Genomic DNA, 25,690 nt, shown 5'->3' with positions numbered 1-25,690 from the left:
TGGAAATGAGGGCCCCCTTGGTGGATTTCACACACTATGAGAGGGTGGGGCTGTGACCAGCTGGCAGTTATTGTGCGAAAATATAAATAATAGCATTCTTGCTGAATTAAGGAAAACTATCGACTGAAACTGCAGGATGTAGAAATGAATTAAGACCCTGCAATAATAAAGATCAACAGGACAGGGCCGAATTCCCCTGAAACCCGATACACCAAACTCTATTAACATCAATGCGGGAGCCCATTCTGGGAGAATTATGGCCATTTAACGGGGCAGTAAAAGAGAGTACAGAGCAGAATGCCATCTCGCATGAAACTCCAGGAGGGGTATCTCCGGGCCAACACCTCCGACACTCACCTCCAGCTTCAGGACGTCGTGCTGCAGTTTCCTCTGGAATTCCAGGAAGCTGCTGATGGTCAGTTTACCCTTCAGGTCCTCCCCGAAGAAGTAGGTGGTGAGGGCTGAGCTGCAGCCACCCGTCTTGAGTGTGTTGCCCGTGGTGGATCGGTCGCGGTGCCGCATGCCCATGCTGGTCTGAGAGCGGATTATGCTCTGCACCTGTAGGGGGCAGTAGAAGCAGCCAACAGGGGAAAGAGGATGAAATGGAGAAATAAAAAAACAAGAGGATGAGAATGAATTAAAGAGGATGAGAGTGAATGAAGGAGAACAGGAACAGAAAATAAGCCAAAGTCAGGGAGAATTTCAAAAGCTTAGAGGGAACGATCAGTCTGTTTAACCCAGTCCTGTTTAGTGTACATCAAAAACTTGGGACAAAGTTATTAAACCGAACCAGGAATTATAGGATACAGGATTAAGTGACTCGTGGGCAGGGTGGGTTCAGTGCCCAGTAATGAGAAGGGGAGCTGCCAGCATCAACGTTGGAGGAGAGAAACAAAGGTGCATACCTGCTCAAACTCCTCCATGTCCACCTCCCCATCGCCATTTAGGTCAAACATCTTGAAGGCGATCTCGAAGTTCCTCTGAGGAGCTTTGCGGCAGTGAGAGATAGAGTCAGAGAGAGTGACTGGCAGCTCATAGCGGCCAAGAGCGTCGCCTGGTTACCGTCTAAGGGGCCGCAAGCAGATGGTACGCAGACAGAGCAGTAAACAAACTAATTACAACAATCACAATGCTAATAATATCGTGTAATTCATATAAACACAGGATGCTGGAATGCAAGTTACTGCAAACAGCCAAATTAATGACATCATCAAAATCCCAATAACCTTAGTGTGCGATCGCATTTGCGTGTTCGTGCTTGTGTGTGTGTACATGTGTGCTTCCTGGGGGTAGGCCCCAGGCCTCCCCTAACCCCGTTAGTCCAGCACACTACCCATCACAGACAGGCTGGGGGGGGGGCACATGTGATTAGATTACATTCAACTTTATCGTCACTGAAAAGGTACAATAAAATGTTTTGCTGTACCATTTGCAACCATGCTTCACCCAGAAAGGGCAAATAATACAGTAAGGTACAATAGACAATGGATGCAAATAGTACGTTAAAGTGCAATAGATAGTAAGGCGCAAGAGGGCAGCATACAAAAGGAAATTATATACACACACACACACACACACACACACACACACACACACACAGAGTACATATGGAATTTAATTTTACAGGTAGTATTTGCAAGAGTAGTATATATGAGGGAGAGTATGTACACATGAAGATTATAGATATATTGGCCTTGGAAGCATGTCACCCCACCGAACCCCAGATAAATTACAGGAGCCCTCAGACTCTAAGTCCGGGAAAGAATTGAAGGGATACTCACTGGAGAGTACCGTAGTGAGGAATATGTAATCTGAGAAGGAGATGAGGCCACACTCCCCCAGTTTGTAGAAGATGCTGTCTTCATCTGCAAACTTCTCTCGCTCCTGAGCTATCTTCTGCTCACCCAGAGATGGATAGAAAGAAACGCGTGTCAGGGGGTTGGGGAGGGACCGAGGGTCTCCCAGACCCGAGCAGCCCCACACCGGGCCGAGAGCCCCGTGGAGGAAGAAAACGGACGTGTCACGGCACATGCAAGAAGGACGATGGCGAAATGCGTTCATGCAAGAACCACAGTCATACCCAGTGTGGTGTGCAAGCGCAGGCTGAGAAGCTGCTTCATAAGGATGAAAACAGCAGAAAGGACAGGAAGTATTTCCGAGATCCAAGGGAAAGACACATGTGGAGACGCACGGGAAGGCCAGACGGCGTGTCTGCCACTCACTCACACGTCATCTACACGTCAAACACACCCCGACACACACCCTGGACATGTGTGAACCAGGCTACATCTCGTGGACACTCACAGTATTTGTGTGAGAACAGTCGGTTCATAAGGCGGATCTGTACGCACACACACACACACACACACACACACGACATGTCAGGGCCCCGGCGCGGCCGTGCCTCTGGGGGGGTTACCTCATTCTGCCGTGGATCCAAAAAAGAAAGGGGGGAGGGAGAGAGACAGTGTTAAAGCTTCACCCATCCTCTGCTGCCAAGTCTACAGAGCCTTACTCTACACACACACACACACAATATCACATCATACCCTCACCAAAGGACACTCATACTAACATACAGCTACACACAGCCTGTGAGTCACTGGCCGAAACACAGGGAAAAATCCCTTAAGTATATATTATTGATTAATGTTAAATTGGGCCAAATGCTCCATCTGGGCAGAATTACTTCTCTATTTCATGACCAGAACTGCAAGCTTGAAGAATCCCTTTGCTGGGGAGGTTAAAGGGGAAGCCAGGTCACAGAACGATTGGGACAACTGGGAAAGGGGAGAAGAGACTGTGGAGCACCCAGCCAGGAGTGAGGGAGGGGGAGTATGGCCCTTGGGAGCATCCCGCCCCCCCCTCCCCCCCCCCCCGGGGGAGGTGACTGGTGGGCATGGAAACAGGTGTGACAACTCAGAGACACATGTTCATGGTCCTACTATTCTTAGCAGTGAGATACATGAGGGCCATGAGGGCTCATGTACTCCCACCCTCCGGCCACCGGGGGCATCTCCTCCACTCAGGCCAGTTTGCCATCCCCTTCAGCTTTGCACACAAACATACTCCACGTGTGATAAATTATCCAAAAGGGGAAAAGCGACTGATCCTGAAAAATTAAGGGGTGACCATCCAGCGCTGGACATGTGCCTCTCTGGGACACTTTTCAGCACCTCCCTTCCAAGAAATGACAGACGTCTAACCGCAGCGAGTTTTGCAGGGGTCACTTGAGGGTAGCTATTCAAAGGGACGGGTGACACCAGACAAACCAGACCCCCCCCCACCCTCAGCCCGAAGAAGTGGCCCTGTCACTTGAAAAACCGTAAGTGTGAGGCTCAAGGTTAAGTAACACCCATCTGGCAGCCCTGTAAACTGGTGCATCCAGGAGACAGGATGATGAAGAGGCGCATGCCGGCTGCAGTGGGGGTGGGGGGCAGGAGGTGCAGTCTGATGGGGCCCGGCGGGGGAGGGAGGGGATGATGCACAGAGGCCAGTCACTCCACCAAGATACAGGACGGAAGGAAGAGATGGGGAGGTTGACTGTTTACTAATAAATGGGGGGGTCAGTCAGCAGTGTGGGGGGGCTATGTTCTAAACTGTGGAGGAAGAGGAGACAATGCAGCACCTCCAAAGGCACCACCGTCATGACAGCGGTTTCATGGACCCATTAGTGGGTGGTAGAGGCACCAGGACATCAGAGGAATGGCATGCATGGTCGGGGGGGGGGGGGGGGGGGCACTGTGAACATATATGTGCATGTGTGCAGACACATCGTGTGTGTGTGTGTGTGTGTGTGTGTGTGTGTGTGTGTGTGTGTGCAAGGGAGGGAAGCACCTAACGGTGAGTTTCAGACAGGGGGAAGAAACACAGATGGGAATGAATAACAGTGTGAGACAGCTAGCAGGTAGGTGTGTGTGTGTGTGTGTGTGTGTGTGTGTGTGTGTGTGTGTGAGAGAGAGAGAGAGACTGGCTGACTCCTGTTCAGAGCCCCTGGTCCCCCTGTCCTGTTTTATGAGGCCATCTGCAAGTCTGCATCTAGACAAGAGCCTCAAATTCCAAACACCCCATGCAGATTTCTGTGCTGTTGACGGCGACTCAGGCTGTCAGGGGAAAGGCTCACACTAACACTCCCCCCTGCTGGATCTGTGGGCACTGGTGCCACTGAAGAGGACAGCAGGGATGATCCAAGTCTGTCTGTTATGGGACCGGTCATCCAGTGAAGAAAAAATACATTTTCAATTACTCGGCCCAAAAATGATGGCAGGCAGGGGAGTGGTCTCTGGAGATTCTGTGGGGGGGGGGGGGGGGGGGCTCAATGTGGTGTGGCTGACAGCCTAAGGCCGACCGCCTACCATGACACAGAGACGTCACACAGCCAGACAGACGCGCCAGGCCTGCGCACATCGAGCTCAGCTCAAACGTCGCTCATACCTTCAGCTACACCCCACTCAGCAAACAGCCATTACACAACTGCAGAAATCACTCAAACATATAACGCCTGCAAAAATATACATAAAAAAAATATTTTTATAAGCCTGCGGACAGATCTATGCTGATCTATACGGAGCAGTGATTAGATCTGGTGCAGAACCCAAGGAAGATTACAGGGTAAAAGTCACTAAACTCAATCCAATGTCAATCAACAATACATCACTGTCCTGAGAGAGGTGCCACAAAAAAGCAGGTTTTGGTAGGTAATCAAATATCTATGTGGGTGCTGATTGTCTGCAACTGTTGTGTGTGTGTGTTTGTGTGGTCCAGGTATACCAAATGTCCCCACAACGTGAAGAATACCTGTATGTTTACCTTATGGGGACCAGTTTACTTTATTTTATAAAAATCAGTGACTACAATGTAAACTATAAATGCAAAAATTCTTGTATTTTGTTTGGTTACTTATGGTTGGGTAGGGGTTAAGGTTGTCATAGTTAGCACTAGCATTTTTCCCATAGAAATGAAGGAGTGGTCCCCAAGAAGGTATGATTATACGACTGTTTGTTTGTGTGTGTCTGTGTGTGTGTCTGCATGCACCCGTATGTGAAAGAGAGAGACAGAGAGAGAGAGAATGAGGAAATTTTAAATAATGGCTATGGCTGTCCTTGAAGAGTTCCTGCAAAAAGGTTAAAGGTCAGTGGGTGAAGGAAATAAAAAATAGAAGGTGAAAAAAAATACAAGACCCTTTTTCCTTGGCAAGAATTCCCCCAGCATTCCACGTGCGTATGCCGGTGCAAGCGACCGGTGCCCCCTGGTGGTCAGAGCAGGTCTCAGGGCTGCAGCAGGAGCCATTCCAGTGTGGACATAGTGACATCACAGAGCAAAGTGGCACATGTCTCGGGCAGTGAGAGAGTGTGAGAGAGAGAGACAATCTCTCTACAATGACGCAATCTGTACCATGTTCTGGAGTGCCTTTACTGCCCTGTGGTGCCAGCACATGCTAGATCGGGGGGGGGGGGGGGGGGGGGGGGCGAGATGGGGGGACGGGACAGGACACCTCCCATCACCACAGCTAACTCTGTCATCTAGAGATGCAAGCAAAGAGCAGTGCATGCTGGGAAAAAGCGGCAGCACCAAGCATGGATAGTAGGTATGTCAGAGGACAAAATAAAGACATCGGGTTTATCGAAACCAAAGGACCTTCTGGGTCGCACCTGTGGCCACTCAGTTACCTCGGTGCCCACAGTGTGACACGACAGCAGCTGAAAAACATCCTAAATACATCATAAAAACACCTTGTGGCACGGATGGCATCGGTTGGCCTGGCCTGAATAATTCAGCGCTGCTCGTCGCGGTGTCACACGGCCCGTAGTCGAGACAAAAAAGGGAAGCCTCTGGCCTGAATTATTCAATGGGGAGAAATGGGGGGGTATCTGCGCTGAAGTTCAGCGCTCGGCCATCCATCATTTAGGTCTAACCATTTCACTCCCTGCCTGCTAAAATATCCATCCGCAGTTACAGCTGTTTCTGTAGTACAGGGTGACAGTGAGCCTGTAGTCTGTCCCAGAGGAGCACAAGCCACTAACCGGGGGGCACCCTGGACGAGATGGCAGTACATTATAGGGCAAGCTCTATTGAAAGAAAAAAATCTTAAAACTAGGAATACTCCTCCTTACTCCTAATCCTTACTCCCACTCTTTTCGATTTGCCGCCTCCGTAATGCTCGGCTCCCGGCTGCAGGAGTGAGAGATTCCCCCACCCACCCCCTGCAGCGCGACGGAAAATGCGCACAATCATTATTTCTCATGCCGCCCATCGTTGCCCAGTGTTTCAGCGGCACGGTTCAGGGTCCGTTTATGCTGATAGCGAAGTGAGCCTGCTCCACCCGCTGACGGTGTGCAAAATAAATCGCCCGCTGCTTTATCACCAATCCAGCGTTTCCTGATGGGACCCGTGCATTTTTAATGAGCCGCTTGGCATGCGCCCGGCCTGGCATGGGTAAGCGCGTACGCTTGGTCTGGTCACACAAAACAGGGATGGGAATGTGGCAATTAATCATGAGTCCTTCGGTTGCCATTTTAATCCTTTGCCGACGGGTCAGAAAGGACGTCCTGGTGGGGCACCAAGCTTACTGGAGTTTGGGAAGATATTTTACACGTTTTTAGGGGGAGGGGGGAGAGACATGAAAGGTGAAGAAGACAAGGTGCAGTCAAGTCCAGCTGCAGAGCATCAGTCAGGCTCACGCAAAAAATAAAAAATAAACAGGCATGCTGCTTGGCACACGCCCCATACCTGCCAGAAGTCCTGCAGAGGGGGGAGAAGGCAGTAAAGGAGCATATCGGGGAGGGGGAGAGACAATGGATGAGGTCATTGGTTACGTGGAGAAGGGGGAGGAGGAACGGCATCGTAAAAGGTACGGCAGACAAACAGCAGTCACTGAAAGAACGGCAACAGTTTAACGTCATAACATTATGAGGAGGCGCGGAGACGGCACTGGGGGGACGGCACGAGTCGGGGGGCTGTTAGGGGCTAACAGGAAGGGAGGGCAATTCGTACAAAGAACAGGACAAACAGGCAGGAAGAAACCACATCATGAAGCAAGTAATGGGGATAAGGGAGATGAGAAGGAAAGTAAGATGCTAGATGGAACAGGGACCTGCTTTGTGCACAGCCTCTGTACTGTACGGGGGGTTACCCATAATGCACCAGTCCACTCATACTTAAACGGACTGGCCTACGGCCTCCCTGTGTCAACCTGCACGAGAACCGACCGCTTCGACCCAGCAAATGCAAATTCACAGCAAATGCCTAATTAGCAAACCCATGAGGAATTCATTATAGCATTACGGCATCCTGTTATGCTGATGGAAAATAATGGCGAGTTTGCAGGTGTAAAGGAAATGGGGGGGGCACTTCCGGGCACCAGCAGACGGAGACGGGACAGGGTGGTGGTGGGTCTCCTGAGAGATCTACGAATGTAAATGGGCCCGGGGAGCCGCGCTAGCGAGCCTGATTTACATGAGGGCACACGGCTCATAAATCCCACGAGGCAGCTGTGAGGTTTCTCACAAGGAGCCGGGCATGAACTGCAAGTCGGCCAGAGACGCGGCCTGCCGGCGCTGCCCATCCGTCAGCAAACATGCAGACTGCTCCATGTCTTCGGTCGAACGCTCAAACCCAAAATTACAGTTAAACATAGCTGGGCTTTTTCCTCGCTGAAACCAAAGGGCCAAGCAGCGGGAAGGAGTGAAGCGAGACAGAGGCGGGAAGAGAGGGAGAGGAATAAGCAGATTGTGCTTTTATAAACTGAGGCAGGAGGCTGGCACTGGTCTGAAGGCGCAACGTGTTCTTAACGCCGCTCAGAAGGGGGCTTCACGACTCGCCGTTTACTTTGGGCCAACAAGCAAAATGACGAAAATAATGATGCGCCGGCAGCTTCCGACTCTTTGATCCTGAGCTTCGGGGGGGGGGGGGAGATAGAGCTGTCCTATAGAGCTGGCAACTACAGAGGAAGGCCTGCAGACACAGCCCAGGGTTCGAGTCCTTGGGTGTGGACGAGGAGAGGAAGAAAGCAACAAAAAAAGGGAAGAGACTGGGCATGGTGAGAAGACGGAACGTAATTTATTCCTGCTCTGCTCTGTAGCTGCGGTACAGCCCAAGGCTCAAGCAGTTTGGCCGGTGAGTGTTTTTTGCTCATGCAAACTCCATTAGCATCCAGGCTCAGCCTACCTCTCTGTTAGCCTGTTTATTAGCCGCGGTTTATAGCTATGGAGAGTCAGCAGGTCCAGGTGCGGTGCTAAAAACATGACCAGCATTAACATTTATGGGGGTAGCAGGACCGACAACCACCCATCAGGGGGGGGGGGGGGGGGGGGGGGGGTGGATACTCTGGGAGAGTCACCCCATGACAGCCTGACTGGAAAGCGGATGATCTGGGAGCACTAGAAGCACCACTATCAGAAAAGGCCCAGATACAGGCCTGAGCTTTACAAGCTCCTTCCCAACCATAGTCAAGCTGCACATTAAACACAACTGAATGTATATTTAGATGTGAAACGAAAGTGCTGTCTGGCGAAACTTCCGAAACCCGTTAAAATGCAGGATCTCTTTCCCCTGCATCTGCGAAGAGGTGCTGGCCTTAATCCCCGATTGACAAAAGGTAAGAGAGAAAATTCCACCGAGGTTTGGATGACAAGTCGCAAGCCAGGGGGGGATGAGAAAGAAAAGCATTATGGGAAAGTGATTGCAATACTGTTTGGTGAGACATCAAAACACCCACAACCCCACCCGATAAGCCAATGGGGCCGCCTGCTTACCTTGCCATCATAGCGCTTCACGAAGAACTGATCCAGGCCCAAGTCTGAAAGGAGGGGGAGGTGGGGAGAGAAAAAGGGGCATTTAGACTTTGATAACGATATCGCCAATAGCCTCAGTTTGGAACTTGCAAACACGCCACGGGTTCTAACCTTGGCACACTGCACACTGCTTGGTGTGTTTATGAGTTGTCAGTAGCGTACTTTGGTCAGACCCAAGCTGCGCAAATGACGAATAATGACTATTAACAAATGGCATTAAGGCACTTTCAGAACTGCTGTCATCAATCATCGATCTGCTGACTCATGGGACAGATATCATGCTTTCAGATCCTGCTGAGACGCCTCTTTTTTCCACTGTTTTCTGGCTCTAATCATCATTTGACAGCCAGGAGATGCTGAAGCTTGGACCGCAGACAGGGAACCGGGGCCAGCAAAGCGCTGACATCCTGCCTGCTCATGCCCCTTTGACCGGACCTCCTCTTATCCAACATCAGATGGACACCCCAGAGTTGGACCGTTTGGGACGTCTGACTGGGAGCTGTCACTCCCAACGTTCTTTAGCCATGACATCATTCCGATTCGCAAAGGTCAAAAAGGTCGGGGACCTTTCTGCAGGTCAGAGGTCAAATGTCAATTAACACTGACCTCTGAAAGACCATGATGGAGGACAAATTCCAACCTCGGTAAATCTTGAACTTTATTCGAAGGAGACCATTTTCAAAGTCAAAATAAAAAGAAGTATAATAATACTTCTGAGCCCCCCACCACACAAACCCAAATAAGTTTTAAAGACCTGCACCACCCAACGTTTGACATGCACACACTCAATAAGCAAACACCCAGGCCCCACCCCAAGTCCTCCTCACAAAAAGCCAAAAAATAATCATAATGCACCTAGACAAAGGAACTAACATGATAGTTTAGTATCAAGTCAAGTCAAGTCAAGTAGTCAAGTCAAGTAATAAGGGTTTGTATACGAGTTCCAATCCATCATATTTAATAAACTGATGGATCACTCGGGTGAGCTAGCCAATGGCTGACTGAAGAAATGCGATGTGAATTATGCATGCGGGCACAGGATCCCTTACGCCAGCTGCTTCAGGAAGCACTCTGAGAGGAAACTAATAAAAAGATGCTGGTTTTAAGTTGGCCTTATCACTTATTCATACATCTGTTGCCAGCAGCCAAAGAATCACTCATCCAGAAAAACGAAAAGGGTCGTTTGGTTGCCGCAAAGCGGGTCGCGGCAGGCATGCAGCAGGCGTGCAGCAAGCGAGCCGAGCGAGCCACACGAGCTGGCAGGCGCCATCAAGGTGGACGAGAGGCCTTGCACGCTTAACCTGCTTGTACGCACGTTCCACTCCACTGATGTACCAAGAGCTTACTGTTGCTCATTCAAACATAATCGCAGCGTGTGGGGGTTGGAGTGGCAGTGTGTCACTGCATGTCTCCATGTGCTAATCTCAGCTAGAGGTGGCCGGCATTCCACAGTCGCGCATCCCACCTTCCCGGTTCTCAGCCCTCTGGCAGTCCCCGCATTGCCACGCCACTGCGCAGGCTGTGCAGACTGCAAGCAATTATTTCCACAAAAACAGATGTTTCTTCATGCCTACAGGGCAACTGTGGCCCCAAAAATAAAATATCAAAATTATCAAACAACCATCATTTCCATTTACCCTTTTTGTGCAGTCATTTTGCTTCTTTCTACCTTCACATAACTGTTAAAAAGCATCATTTTGATCTAGAGAAACACTCAAGATCATATCAACATCACCCACAGCCTCCGAAATGTCTCAGGTGCTCTGCTTGATTCCCTCGTACGCAGCACCTCTCACAACGCTGCCCCCCCCCCCCCCCCCGAGTCCGTCACTACTGATGGGCAGCACTGGGTATATACCCCGTGGTCCTGACAGATCTATGCAGTAGCCAGCCCAGTGGGAGCTCCCGCACATGCGGCAGCAAAGGTCTTAGAGCTGCACTGGGACACTGGGGAATTCCTTGAACAGAAGCAGAAAATCCTGAAAATGCTCGACCAGGGTCATGGAACTTGAACTGGACCTGAGCTGCAGAGGGAACTATCTGAATTATTAACTATGATCTTTAATTGTTAATTTTCTATGTCAATTATCCCCCACCAAAAATTATATCAGTCAGACCCCCCACCTTCGAGTTACAATTTGGGTCACAACAAGCCTACCTGATTTCATGAATTAATATGAGATATTTTAATCTGAGGATTTTGGAAGCCGGTTCTCATTAATATAACTTATCAGGAGATACATTCCCACTGTACCCCCGCTTGTCCTCACCTGTCCCATCATCCTGAACCATTAGCGTGAGCAAGGAGGAAAAAAAACACATGTAAACGTACCATTGAAAGGATCACCAGCATGTGTGTGATGTCACCCTCAGGCACCAAACCATGCCACCCTTGTCCAAGTTCCAGAACTTCATGGGATCTGGTTCTGGGTTATGCAACACCCCCCTCATCCTGCACCCCCATCCAGCACCTGTCCCAAGCCATCAGGTATCCAACACCTCATTGGCTGGAGGAGCAAGTGGCTGCGAGTTCAAGCGAGAAAGATATACCCTTGGCGGCAACAGCTGAGACCCGCTTTCCCACATCCCAAAGGGGATATAAACGACGGCTAGACACTCGGGGGGGGGGGGGCAATATGTGGGTGTCAGGAATGTGGTGGAACAGCACAGCTGCCGCCGTCCCGCATATCAACCTGACTTCCTGTTTAGAGTTGCTTCAGTCCCGGAACTTCTAAACTTGCCACAGACCAAGGTCAAGATCGTCTTGTAAAAGGGCCACAACTGCAGACCAAACATTTTTTGCATATTTTCTTCAGAATTTGCATATTTCTAAGACAAAAATCTGCATAGTCATCTTGACTCCAGGGCAAAATCTCACTTAGTCAAACAGGTAAAGACACCAGCAGATATCATGCTATAGCAAAGAGCACACCTTTCATAGTACAACTGACAGGAATGAACATGTCAAGAATTTAAAGTACCTCGGAAATGTTATGGTAAAAAGAAGTGACAACGTTAAAAATCATTACAACTTCATCTCTGCAGTGGAGGGATCAGCAGCGGCCTGGCTGAGCAGCCTGATACCTATTCACTCACTCTGCTACCCAGCAGCCCTGAACGACAGACCCGGGAACATCCACACTTCCTCATTCTTACCAATTATTCAGAACCCATCTCCACATTTCCTTAAATATAAAAATCACAATCCAAAAAAACAAACCCTGCCATCCTCCACAGCCAATATCTGCATATGTATTAATTTTTTTTTCAGCAGCAATTAAAAGGAGGTAAAATGAGTAATTAGATACCTTATTTTGTCATGTTATTCGGTTCCATGTACTCTGACAAAAAGGTAGTATATTTTAAACAAGTTAATCATTACTAGATCTAGACTGATCAAAAATATACAATTGGGAAAATAAACTGAACATAAGTAATTAAATCAGTGCTATATTCAGTCTTTCCTTGTTGTAACATTTCCCCCTAAATAAATACACAACTTCAGCTCTAGATCCCACAGAAGAGGCTGCAGTGACATTACAGTAAAATACAGACTCGATCCAGAACTGTTTAGTATTCAAATTAATGCAGGTTAAACAGTACTATGAATAATGTCTGAAACCTTTATGTGAGGAGACACTCCAGGCAAGATCTGGCAAATACAATTTATTATGAAACAGAGGAGTAATACCTTCTATGGACACCTCTGGCGGGAGAAAGAGCGCGATATTAGCCATGTTTCTCAGGAGTTCAGAAGGTGCTGATACGATAGTAAGTATGAACATGTCTTGAAGGACACCTGCGATCCACCTGAAAAACTACATGCAGGAACTATAAGGACATTTTCATTAAGCAGGTTAACCTCTTCGCAAAGGTCTTTTCTTCAGCAAATTTTGGTACAGCCTCCATAGCTTGCCTTCACTTCATCCCTTTCCCATCACCTGCCCCTGCCAGGATAGCCTGGGAAGACCCCGTCACTTTTAAACATTGTTTCATGGACAATAAAGCTGCCATCCAACAGCTAAGTTTAGCGTGGCTTGCGAGATGCCCTCCATATATATGCCAAGAGGGTTTGACCAGATGTACCTAACAGACACATAAAAACTGAACCAAGCATCAACATCACAATTCATAGACGTCCTTGTCAAACACCTTTCAGTGTCTATTCTTTCTTTTAACCAATTAGGAAAAAAACCAAAGGGCCTGTCAAGCCAAAAGAAGGCATCGCTCTGCTTAATGGAAATTCCACAGCATGACCCACTACAAAAGTCTGAGCGTGCTCAGTAGATTAAGGAGCCATTTAACAGACGCAGAAATTATGGATCTTATCTTCCAACCTCTTACAGAAATGAGCCCCAGTAAGCCAAATTGAATATCGACGGTGCAAGACGACTTCCTCTACTGCCCCATAAGTAACACCAGCGCTAAACCATCTTACTGCTGGACAACACTCAACCCTTACTCACCAGAACCACTCACCCAACACAACTGCAGGAAAGCCGCTGCACGATTAGCCATGCTATACCGCCAAGTATCTGCACCAAAACACATCCGAAGACCAGAAGACTACATAGTATTGCAAAAGATATTCAGATAATATTCACAAATTCATATTTCTTCCATCCATCTTCTAAAGAGTAACCCTGAATCCTGGTCAGGGTTTCAGAATCTCATTAAGCCCAGAACACAAGGCTGAGGAACACCCTCAATGGTATGATGTAGTATCTTCTGCATCATAAATTATATTGCAAAGCATCTATAAATTCAGTGCCGGGTCCAGAAATAAATCACTAAGGGCACGATAAAAGCAACCATGGCGCAGTCATGTACTGATCGACTTCCACTTAAGGGAGCACATTACTAATCTGTGGGCGTTATGGACCCTTAGATACCCTTGTAAACTCAGGTCGGTATAAATGTAAAGCAAGGAGAAACTACACTACTGGAGAAGTGTACCTTCAAGTCAAACACAGAACCAGCATCCTAAAGGAAAAGTGTCTTCCATCCATTTACCATAATCACTAATCCAATATGGAGTCGCAGAGGATGGGGGTTATTTTCGACAACATGCCACTCCATCACAGAACACGTGTGGCACACAAACGGGGGAACTCAGCAACATTAATGAGCTTCACTGCACGTTTTCAGACAGCAGCAGGAAGCAGCTGAGGATGTGGCCAGGGCTAGCCTAAAGCCAACGGACCTCATTCTCCAAAAGCCACCCAAACAGAACACAGGCTTCTCAAGGCCTGGCTTGCTGAGGTAACAACGGACACTGCATTGCAGAGGATCTCATCCAGGGCTTGAATGCCAGCCCTGATTTATGCATGCTGCTTTTGGCTGACGGTGGCGCTGGTTCATATAGCACTACTGTATGCAGTATCTAAATTAAGCCCTAATTAGCTGCCTGGTTGCTTAAAGGGACAGGAGTGCTCGATGGCAGCATTTATAGTATGAAAGCCCCAGTTGTCTGCGGCGAGTCAGCAGTCATGGGTAATCCAGGCCTTTACGTACAACACGCAGATACAGAACAGCTGCAGCCAGAAGCCTTCTGACACGACAGTGGGGGAAGAGAGAGCTGCCCAAGAAGTAAGTGCTAACAGAAGGATCAGTAACGGCATAGATCCATACAGAGGGAGGAGGCTACGGTGTAAAGTAACAGCCCACAGGCCCTGAACACTGAACCTCAATTAACCCAGCTATTGGAACTACAGCTCACCCAAGATCACCACAAGCAGCAGACACTTTGACCAATATCCTCCAGCAAGGGTGAGGAGGGGCTGAAGCTCCCCAGTGAGAAACACCAGCTATAGAAACAGGAACTGAAGAGCAGAGGAAAAGCAAGAACAAGCGAGAAAGATGAGGTAAGCGGCAGGTTCCCACATCACTGGCCTGACATGCAAGACCGCCGAAGTCACCAATCAATTATGGCTGCAAATCAGCCAAAGGCTGGTAGCGAGTTTAAAGAATATAAACACCCCATCTGTGGCCATTATTAAAATATCATCCAAAGCACTTCCTACACAACTTGCTGTAGACATGTGACACATCTCAGCCATCACATTAATGCTAAATATAAAAAATGGTGGGTTAACATGGGAAATGATGTGGAGTATCACAGCAGAACACAAAGACAAATTAATGCATAACAAATCTAATCCACCAACACTATCAGCCCTGAGTAAAATCTTACACCCGCTTATCCAGAACAGGGTTGCAGGAGTCTGGGCTTTATTCAAAGCAGCATAGGGCATGAAGCAGGAGAACAGCATGCCAGGTCGATGCAGGGTATGTAGGCACACCCACATTCATCTAAACTGATGACACTGGACCACGGCAGGAAACCAGGGGAGAACATTCCAGAACTCAAACCCTCAAACCCCCAGGGGGGGGCAGGCCAGAAAGCTAGTCACTGAGCCACATTTCCTACACTAATATTGTGACTGTGACTCTCTCACTGAAAGCAGATGGAATTAGTGGGTTCAAAGTGTTCAGAAGAGGGGAACAAACCAGTTAAACAGCTGTATACCCTGGTGAAATGAAAAGAGGAATGTATGCGACATGAACAGGATTACGGTGATTATCATCTGGGTGGGTATTTGCAGCATTGGGTTGCTAAGATTTTTTTTGTTTGTAAGAGCAGCAAGGTGTGGGAGGGGGGGTGGGGGGCTTGGCCGTAACCACAGCCCAGAGGAAGATAGTGAAGAAGCACTGGGGACAGGGGACGAGGAATGGGAGATGGGGGCCACACGTTTACTGCAATTGCCATTGGACACTTTGCTCTCCCTGATTCCCGCTGTCTGCACTGGAGGGGGGGGGGTGTGTGGAGGGCTCTCCTCTGGGGGTGGGGGACAATGTCCCAGAGTGACAGGGAGTAATGTGAGAAATGCAAATACACAGAGAACAACAGACAGAAAGACAAACAGAGAGAGAGTGTATGAGTGTGAGTGTCTGTAAGAGAGAGTAGAGTATGAGAACACACAAGGGAGGTGGGAAACAAAGGGAGGGAAGGCAGGAGAGAAAGAGAGGGATGGAGAGAGAGAGAGAGAGAGAGAGAGAGAGAGACTCACTCTCAGGCTGCTTCTCGTTAGGGGTGATGGAACGCACAAAGTCCTGTGGTGTCATGTACACTTCAGCATCTCCTTGCTCGTTGATGATCTTCAGGGTGGCGAAGTAGCGGAAGATCTTGTCTGGGGTGGAATACGCCCGGATGCGATTCTCATACTCCATCACCTGGGGGGGGGATGGAGGATGCAGGGATGTGAATATACGGAATGTATATACGGATTGTTCTTGTTATAAAAATGTTACTGAGAATCACAAATATGTTTTTTTTACCCAAAACCCTAATGCATGTCTCGAAAAGCTACAGACTTATTAATCTCACATCACTTTACACACAAGTGGAAAGAAGAGCAGTGCCTGGTCAGTTCCCCGGATCTATATTTATCTAAGTTTGTCACATTACACATCACGCCCATCAGCAGCGCAGCCTGATGAGCAGAGCTGAAGTGCACACTCGCTGCACCCCTCCGGCGTTACTTAGCAACATAAGGCAACAGAGGACTACTACCTAACAAGCCACAGCTAATAATGATACATAATTTACCACCGAAACAACCAAACATACACAGTCATGATAAGCAGAGAACATATCCCAGGCAGTACAGGGTATAGCAGGGAAAGCAGGACCATAACCTGCACTTCATTACATTAAATGGTGTCTACAACAGCCAGCCAGAAAGTTATGGGATGCATTTAAAGCAGGTTCTCTGGGTGACGAATAGGGGAGTGTGGGGCAAGCTGGCGGCCTGGATGAATCATAGTGGCGTTCCTTAACAGCGCATGGCGTTCAGCCACCCAGATGTCTTCACTTTCTGATGTTCTGACATCAGAGAAAGATGGGCTCTTTCCCAGAACATCCACCATCTTCACAAACAGCCGGCGTATTTATTATAGAAAACAAACAACACATTCTGATTAAGGGTCAAAAATGGTCAGTAAAAATGAAGAGAAAGGGCAAGATGAGAGTCACATGCTGCAGATCAAGCTTCTCCAGATGCCATCCGGCTTCCATAATATAAAAACCAACCCCATCTGCATAATAAAGCAAAATGTCAGGGCTCCTTGAAACAATCTTTGCTGCCACAGATGCGTGCGGGTCACTTGCCACTTTGTCAGTCAGAAAGGGATGAAGAGTTCTAAAAATAAACATCTTCAAACCAAAAGAGTCCACGCTACCTTCATTACTGAAGATCTTTGCATCATTAACCCTGACAGGCATCTAATTTTTACAAAGATCTCTTTTCTCACAGCTATGAATATAAGCAATGATTCGATTGACTTAGGACATAAATCCTGGCTGGATGTAATGTGTGACTGTAAAGGTCTTATGCAAACAAGGTTGGTCAGTAACTAACCTAGTAACTGTGTCAGTCATTTAAATGAGTGTCTCTGCATGGAAACAGAAGCACAATTCAACAGAATTAGAGACTCATGACCTCCATCCCATCCATCCATCCATCCATCCATTTTCCAAACTGCTTATCCTACTGGGTCGCGAGGGGTCCGCAGCCTATCCCGGAAGCAATGGGCACGAGGCAGGGAACAACCCAGAATGGGGGGCCAGCCCATCGCAGGGCACACTCACACACCAGTCACTCACACACCCACACACCTACGGGCAATTTAGCAACTCCAATTAGCCTCAGCATGTTTTTGGACTGTGGGGGGAAACCGGAGTACCCGGAGGAAACCCCACGATGACATGGGGAGAACATGCAAACTCCACACACATGTGACCCAGGCGGAGACTTGAACCCGGGTCCCAGAGGTGTGAGGCAACAGTGCTAACCACTGCACCACCATTCCACCTCGACCTCCATCCCAACATTCAGAATTTGTTTCCAAATTAGCTCTCACGGTAAGAAAACCCTCCATACACCCGCATTAAACAAATGCTGGACTCTGATAACGATTCATTTATTTTATTTACTAATATGCTAATAACAACTGGGTTGTTCCCTGCCTCGCACCCGTAGCCACTAGGATACGCTCCGAACCCCCCATGACCCTGAATAGGGCAAGCGCTTGCAGAAAATGGATGGATGGATGGCAGACGTAAAGTTGAGAAAGCAGACTTAGTCAGTCCCTTTAGAAAGTGGGGTTTAAGGGCCTTGCTCAAGGACCCAATGGAGACAGCACTTTGCTGACCAAGGAATGTGAACCAGTCACCTTTTGCTCACAAACACCTAACCTGCTGGGCCACAAATGCTTGTCAGACAGGTTTGTTTGTCTGACTTTTCCAGCTCCAAACAACTATTTTTCTAGGGTGTGCAGAACCATAAAACATGAGAGCAAAGACGTGCATGTGTGGGTGTGTGTGTGAATAGTCCTTGTGTGTCTGGATTCCTCCTAACTAGCCTCCACTGCGAACCGTTTTTACTCTAGCCGGCTGCAGTTGGAATTATGGGTCCATGAATTGCAGATATTAAAACATAAATAAACAAATGGGGGGGGTGGCGGTGGATTGGGCTAAGTGATCAAGAAACTGGGGGGGTCTGTCTCCATTGGGAACGCCCGTCCTATAATATTTACAGGGCATTGATTACAGCTTCACCCATGCGTGAGGAAGGATCCGGCTCAAACCGGCTGTGCTGTTTGCTCTCATGCAGGCGTGTCAAGCACAAGGCCCCCACTTCAATACCCAGTACTAATACAAGACTTTTGGCATTTTTTGTATAAAACTGAGATTCCCCTTGTGGTGACTGGAAAAATGTCCCCACAAGATCAAAATAAAATTTTTTTATCACACTGTAGAGGCACTTGGTCCCCATAATGTAGTACTTACATGACCTCATACACACACAGATTTCCAGAAGCTGAAAGATGACCATAACAGACAGGCAGCAACAAGTACCAACTCTGTAAAACTTGTTACTTTTCACAGTGCTGCAAACAGTCAAACTGGAACTCTCCTATATACCACACAAAATAAATCACAGCATCAAATCGTATCAGCTCTCTTCTTCCCACCCCCTCTGCATCAGCCTCTCCACCCCAGCACGCTTTCAGCAGAACTTTGCGATGCTGCGTCACTTTCTTGCTCCCATAATTATCCCAAACAAAAACAAACAGTGAACCGTGAACATGTTGGAACGTTAGGATTCTGTCCTTTGCAAACATGGTGTATATTTTTTTCCCCCCACAGAGTAATTAACATTAAATACATAAGCAGATCATTAATGAGAACATCCAGTTAGGAAGAGTGGGTGGTGGGATTGTAAAGGTATAACAGGTTTCACAGTATGATAACTGTCTCAGAAAATATCACGGTTTCATGGTATCATGGAATACAGTATTTCACTATTATTATGATTATTATTATTTAGTTACAGTGACTCTTAAAGAAATGACAAGGGATATTTCTGTTGAAATTAATTAAATCTACCTCCATCTGAACAACAGAAATGACGGAAAAAAGAGCAGGGTCTGTAAAAACGGAATCTTGTTCTATCAAAATATGTCACTATTGTGCTAAATATATATTTTAATCTAATAAAACAATGAAACAATTCTTACGATACTAAATAAATGGTTATTATCTATAGAACATATTGCAATCAAGCTAAATAAACATTAATAATTTAATAAAACACACTGGTTATACTATCAAGCTGAACGCAAACTTATTTAACAATAATTAATAAAAACACATCTTTTAAAAACATTTGCAAAAATTTTCTATTGATTAAATGCACCCTGAACCATTGTTTTGTGGTTCCACTGATTTGAAAAGACATGAATCTGGCTGTAACAAACTCAAAATCAGATTTCAGTTCAGGTTGAGGTATATCAAAGTACCATGTCGCTAGATAGCAGCAATTTAAACCGGTGAAAATATATATATTTCATATATGGGATTTTTACGTAATAGTGATGAGCCAAAAACTGGAAACAATCAAAAAGTCAATGCTTAACATGACAAGCAAAGAAAATGGATTTTTGTTTTTTCAGTAAGCGGAACATCAGTTCTCACTAAAAAGAAGTAATCATTGCAGTTTCCAGTCACTGTACACAATAAATATTTGCAGTAAAATGGCAAGATAAACAGACCAGACAGTGCCAGAAAACGCAATGCGATGCACGCATGCTCAAAAATGCAAGTTCAGATGTGCATGGCACCAGGCAGGCAGGTGGTATGGATCAGGTAGACACGCTGGAAGAAATTTTGCATGACAGCGCCAGTTGCAGAGTCTGACTGACAGGCAGTTGTGGAGTGAAGGAGATGCACACAAGCAGGTGAGATTCTCCGTTCGGTTGCATTGTTTTTTTTTCCAGTATTGGTAATAAGCAAATATACCTGGCATGACAACCATCAATTTTCATATCGTGGTATACTGTGAAACCAGTATAACATTACCCACCCTAGCTGGTGGCCAGTGTTTTTCTCTCAAGATTTAGGCAAACCAGCATCATCATGATCACTGGATGAGACGTAATTAAAATGGAGGGATTACACTGCTTCAGAGCAGCAGTGCAGTAAAGGGGGAAGGGGCGAAGTTAGGATGATTCAAAGGGCAGCAGAGTGACAGAAAACATAACTGGATTGGTTTGGGGCAGGGTCCCATATAATATGCTTTTATGGGCTCCAAAATCTCTAGCAGCACCTCTGTTCAGAGCGGCACTGCAGTCCCCACACGCACCCACCTCTGTCACCACAGCATCCGTCACCATGGCGGCCGTTACCTTGCGGTCTCGGAAGCCGACCCGCTGCTTCTTCTTCTTCTCCTCCGCTTCGGAGACTGAATCCTCGTCGCCGCTCTCTGCAGACTCCACCTGCTTCTCAGAGTCCAGGTCCACCCCGCTGGCGCGAGCAGCCTCTGGAAACTCAGCTCGCTCGTCACGGCGGACCGACGAGCCGGCCTCAGCATGTGCCCTGGCGGGTGGCGAGTTGGGGGCAGGGGGGATTGGAGGGGAGCGGAACAGGCCATGCTTGGATCATGAATGTCTCATTTTTTATTTCAAAACCGCATTTTTAAATCCCAATCTTAATAAGAGAGAGAAACCAAACAGGGACATATGATGCATTTCCAGCCTCCTGTTATCTGCACCCCTGCAGTGCAGGACCTCACCTTAGATGAGGGTTAACTGACTGAAATGTAACTGTCAGCGTCTCAGATCATTCGGTTGCTTCCCATTTCTGCTAAAACTAAAAAGACTGATAAACAGCAGGGATGGTCCCGGGGGCCAGCCAACGATTCGTATTAATGAGGGTCAAAGAGAATAAGCCGCTAGACGAGGGCTGCAATGGACTGGCCCCCTCTGCTGCACCGTCAAGCCCCAACCCCCTCTCATTCGTTCGGGGCTTAAAAGCCATGTTGCTCTGATTCCGACACCCCCCACTCCTAGCAGGGGCGTAGGAACTGGGGTGAATGGGGAGGTTGAGGATGTGTATCCCATAGTATTTAATTTGGTTACATTCACCCCCAACTAATAAATATATTTTTGCATATAAATTACAAAGTTGTGCCCTGCCCCCCCAGTATGAAATTCTCTTCTAGCAGGCTGGTGATGAGGTGAGAATGTAGCTCCCATGACACAACTTAGTACCAAACCTTATACTTCAGATAGCCAACTGAAGAGCAAATTTGCAAGACTCACTCAGTACACGGGATACATTTGAGAACATTTCTATGGATTTCGTGAATTTTGGAAATTTCTCCCGTGGATTACATAAGGACAGAGTGAGTTTTTGGGTCCTGGGACACTGGAACATGTGACGAGGAAGTTGGACTTGATGGTTATTGCTGAGCCTATGTCAAAAACAACAACAACTTGACCGAGTGAGTTTTGGAAATCTGCTCTTCAGTTATCATTACATTTCAAAATTTAACTTTGCATTTTAGTACATTCGGGGCAGAATTGGTAATGCTTCTGTTATTTTTATAAAGGGAGGGCACACCTCTTCCAGAGCAATCCGGCACTGGCTGTTGCCCCAGTCACACCCATCAGTGCCGCCAACATGAGGCGCCGCTGGCCTGGGTCCCGTGTGACACCTGTATGGTATCGCCTTGACAACCGCGCCAGCTCCACAGCGGCTGCCGACAACAGTCGCAGGCGGAACATTCTGGATGAAGAAGAAGAGAGGAAAAATGAGAAGTTCAAAGGGCAGGGGGAATGCCAAGTTAAAGCCAAAGACCCAACATCAAAGAACAAGGATATAACGTGCCCCCCCCCCCCCAGCATAAGACCATATGGCCTCTGCTCTGAAATGTCACCATAGCCTCAGAAACCTTGCATTTTTAAAACAACATATAAAACTTCAGGCTTCTAAATTTTCTGAAAGCAAGAAGTTGGTTCCGTCATTAGACAGCTCATTATTATGAGACCCTTCCGACTTAACAGCAAGGCCTTGGGTCCCACTCACAAAGACATCCCATCAAATCAGCTTCCTAAGCCGTACAGCATCCCTCAGCCTAAAAGTCTGTTACCCTGATGATCATTAAAAAAAAGCCAGTTAAACGATAAGAAACATGAAAGAGCTTTAAATCAACAGCTTCCCTCCAGGGACATTTCGGTCCATTACGAAAAATGCCTACAAACCTTTTCATGCGTCAAATCTTGGATTATTAATATTTTCAAATTATAAATGAGGGGGGAACTAAATCCCACCAAAATCCCTGGCCAAGATTCTTTTTACTGAGCGTTAATCTCAAAATACAGAGTGACAGTCATTTAGTCCCCAAGACTGTCCACACTGCGCAAAAACGGTTGCCAATTAAGATGAAGTCAGATCCCGGTTTTCACCCCTCAGAAGAGGTTTCAATCTGCTAGCTTTCAATATCTTAGCCTATGACACACTGATAAGTACAGCGCAACAGTTTTTCCCTCTCATTTTGTTAAGCGGACGCTTCTTCAGAACAATAACGCCTGTTGAAGTGGGATAAAGAGGTAAATATCTAGACGACCTTTCGAAAAATAAATGTAGCATGGACGATTGATGCATCGGTTGCCATGTTTTAACTAGATGGTCAGAGTTAAGCTTTTTAAGGTCAAAATAGTGAAGAGTATTGCGATAAATCGGTCGTGTGATTGCCAGTGTAGCGGTGGTGTGTCAACTGCGATTAGTGGTATAACAAACGTAGTGGCAGTCACAGAGATTGTCTTGTCTAGACAGCTGGTAGTTTATGTGAAAGCAAGTTATTGTTAATGTACTTGTGTATGCTGCGATATTTCTACTTTATATATATATGGAAAACAACAATATCAAAGAATTATGGATTATTCCATGTCAAATCAAATTTCACATTATTTAAGTATGTCATCAAATCCAAGGTCTGTGTACCGCTAAAGGCCTCCTGTACAGAGAAACACAGTGCTCCTTCAAAGCTGCTCTCTAACCCTAACCTTTAAACACTGGGACCCAATCTTCTTAGAGAAAGAGGTAATCCCGACAGTCCCAAAGCACCAGGAAAGGCTTCAGGGGTGGAAGATAAAGGAGAGGATCCCACCCCCAAGTGACTCATTGATTTGTTTTTATTTTTCACAGCTTCCCAGGACTCACTGCGTCCATATGCCTGTCCCCTCTTATGTCTCAGAGGACCCTTCTCCCCGACAGCAGCCCATTGAGCAGACAGTGTCCAGAGCACCACCTGAGGCAACTAACCACCCAAAGCAGCTCCTGCTCAGTGCACATCCAAAACGATTCCCTCCCAGATGTGTCCAGAGCCCCTGCCAGTGACACTGCACTTCCAGAACCCCTGACAGAGCCACTGCACTTCCAGAGCCCCTGCACTTCACGGAGCCACTGCACTTCACGGAGCCCTTCACGGAGCCACTGCACTTCCAGAGACCTTCACTGAGCCACTGCACTTCCAGAGCCCGTCACGGAGCCACTGCACTTCCAGAGCCCTTCACGGAGCCACTGCACTTCCAGAGCCCTTCACGGAGCCACTGCACTTCCAGAGCCCTTCACGGAGCCACTGCACTTCCAGAGCCCTTCACGGAGCCACTGCACTTCCAGAGCGCCACCTGGCTGAGCCATGCAGCATCAAATTGTAAACCAAGTTATTACCATGGGCATCCTCCTAATATTAACTACATTAAAGAAAAAGCACAACAGTGGGAAAACAGAAAGCAAGAAAAAGCTATTCAATATGCATGCAAATGTGAAGCAGCAGTTACAAGTGAATTCTTGTATTTGCTCGGGTGATTTTAACACGGTAAACTGAACAACTGCAATAATCATAATAGTATCTGCATTGACTGCTAATGACCATCACTGGGTTGCCTACATGAATTCCTGAGTAAAAGGGTGACATGAAGCATAAGGTCATATTTTGATTAATTCCCTTCATTTTTTCATACTCAGTGTATTTTTGCAAATTCAAAGTGAACTTTATTGTCATCTCAGCTATATACATGTATACAGTGAGACGAGAAGACGTGGCTCCAGTTCTTACAAGCAGTGGCAGTCCCACGTGTGGTGGCTGTCTCATTTTGCTATGGCCATCTATACATCCATCATAAGGCCTCTCCTGTACCAGGTTGCCATGAGCGCAGTTTTTGTCCCAAGAAGCACAAGGGAGAATCTAGATGAGGGGGGTCAGCCTCTTGCAGGCAAACACCTCAAAGACACCACTTCACCAGACTGAGTTAGAGTTAGATAAATGCCACCCCTGATTGTTTAAAGCCACAATATAAAAAATGGTGAAGTATCGCGGTTCCTCTTTAGAGATCTCTGCGCTGCTTTTCCTAGTAACCTGCAATTAAAACACATGCATCCCTGCTATGTGGGCTCTAACACCATCCCGATTAGACTAGGATTCCATTATAATGTAGCTTCTTCGAAGGGTCCTTCCCCCCGATACAGTCCTGCCGGGAGTGACAAACGACGCAGCCTGGCGTAATCATAACGGGGGTACCCGGCTCATTTCAGTGTGAGGCACAACTTTGACAGAGGACTGCTTAACCATCTTTACTGCTAACATTCACAGCCAACCAACTGTTCGTAACAACTAGTTTGTATTCTCTGCAACAACAAATGCAATTATCTTACGAACTGCAATACAGTCGCAACTCCGATACAAACTAATGGTCTAGTTAGCTGTAAACCACGTACCTAAAAACTTACTACTGCGTTTCAGTACACGGCTTACGCTACTGTCGTTAGTAACTATTGCGTAAAAGCAGTTCAGTAATACACGTACCGTACGCAAGGCAACTCTCAGAATACGCGTACGGCGGAGCAGATCCGCACCTACACTCGCTGACGCCACAGCGAGTTGCTAAACGTAACCCCAGCCCTAACGCAGCTGCCACAACCATCATACTTACTTTGGTTCCTTTTTGCGACTCTCGTCTTCGTAAGAGCCGCCACGCGTGAGTTTTTTCGGACAGAAAACGGGCGTTTGAGACACCCAGCGGCCTCCTTCCGCTGCACCGCCAAAGCCACGCCCCTTTCCTTTGCGTCAACGGGCAAGCTGCCTTTGACTCCTCCCACTGCGGTGCGGCTGTGTTTGTAAACATACAGAGAGGCCTTTATCATAATTCGCAGTAATAGCTGATTATACTGGATAATGCTAAACGTCACGAATCCCCAAGCGATATTTAAGTTCAATTGCATATAAGTTTCTAAGGCAAGAGTTTTGTAAATTGTTTAAAAATTTTACAGAAGCACTTTTTTTCTAAAATATTGTCTTAAGTGTACACGGTAAGAGTCATTAAACATTAATATTTATCAAAGTTACTGGTACTACCAAAATTTTGCCTGATGAACGCTGATGAAACAGCCTCCTGTGTTAGTTAAAAGAGGTGAATTGTAAGGACCTGTTGACATTTCCTGCTAATGGATGCGAACACTCATAAAACACTTAAACTTTTTTTCTCCCACACTG

At 47.1% G+C, this 25,690-nt stretch overlaps 1 protein-coding gene across 1 annotated transcript in view; it reads right to left on the bottom strand.

Moving 5' to 3' along the window:
* Window positions 1-25,277, bottom strand: part of micu1 (mitochondrial calcium uptake 1) — a 32,141-nt gene extending 6,864 nt beyond the window's left edge. Inside the window, exons 1-8 of the mRNA XM_049007206.1 lie at window positions 25,131-25,277; window positions 21,757-21,921; window positions 20,541-20,730; window positions 15,863-16,025; window positions 8,754-8,797; window positions 1,782-1,896; window positions 906-988; window positions 358-558 (exon numbers count right to left, since the gene is read on the bottom strand). Coding sequence (XP_048863163.1) covers window positions 358-558; window positions 906-988; window positions 1,782-1,896; window positions 8,754-8,797; window positions 15,863-16,025; window positions 20,541-20,730; window positions 21,757-21,920 — 960 coding nt within the window. The 5' untranslated portion in view covers window position 21,921; window positions 25,131-25,277. The remainder of the gene's footprint in view (window positions 1-357; window positions 559-905; window positions 989-1,781; window positions 1,897-8,753; window positions 8,798-15,862; window positions 16,026-20,540; window positions 20,731-21,756; window positions 21,922-25,130) is intronic.
* Between the last annotated feature and the right edge of the window lie 413 nt (window positions 25,278-25,690).

Source organism: Brienomyrus brachyistius, chromosome 3, assembly GCF_023856365.1.
Source record: "Brienomyrus brachyistius isolate T26 chromosome 3, BBRACH_0.4, whole genome shotgun sequence".
In the NCBI taxonomy this organism is placed as follows: domain Eukaryota; kingdom Metazoa; phylum Chordata; class Actinopteri; order Osteoglossiformes; family Mormyridae; genus Brienomyrus; species Brienomyrus brachyistius.
Note: the sequence above shows the minus strand (reverse complement) of the source record. Positions and strands in the feature narration are given on the sequence as shown.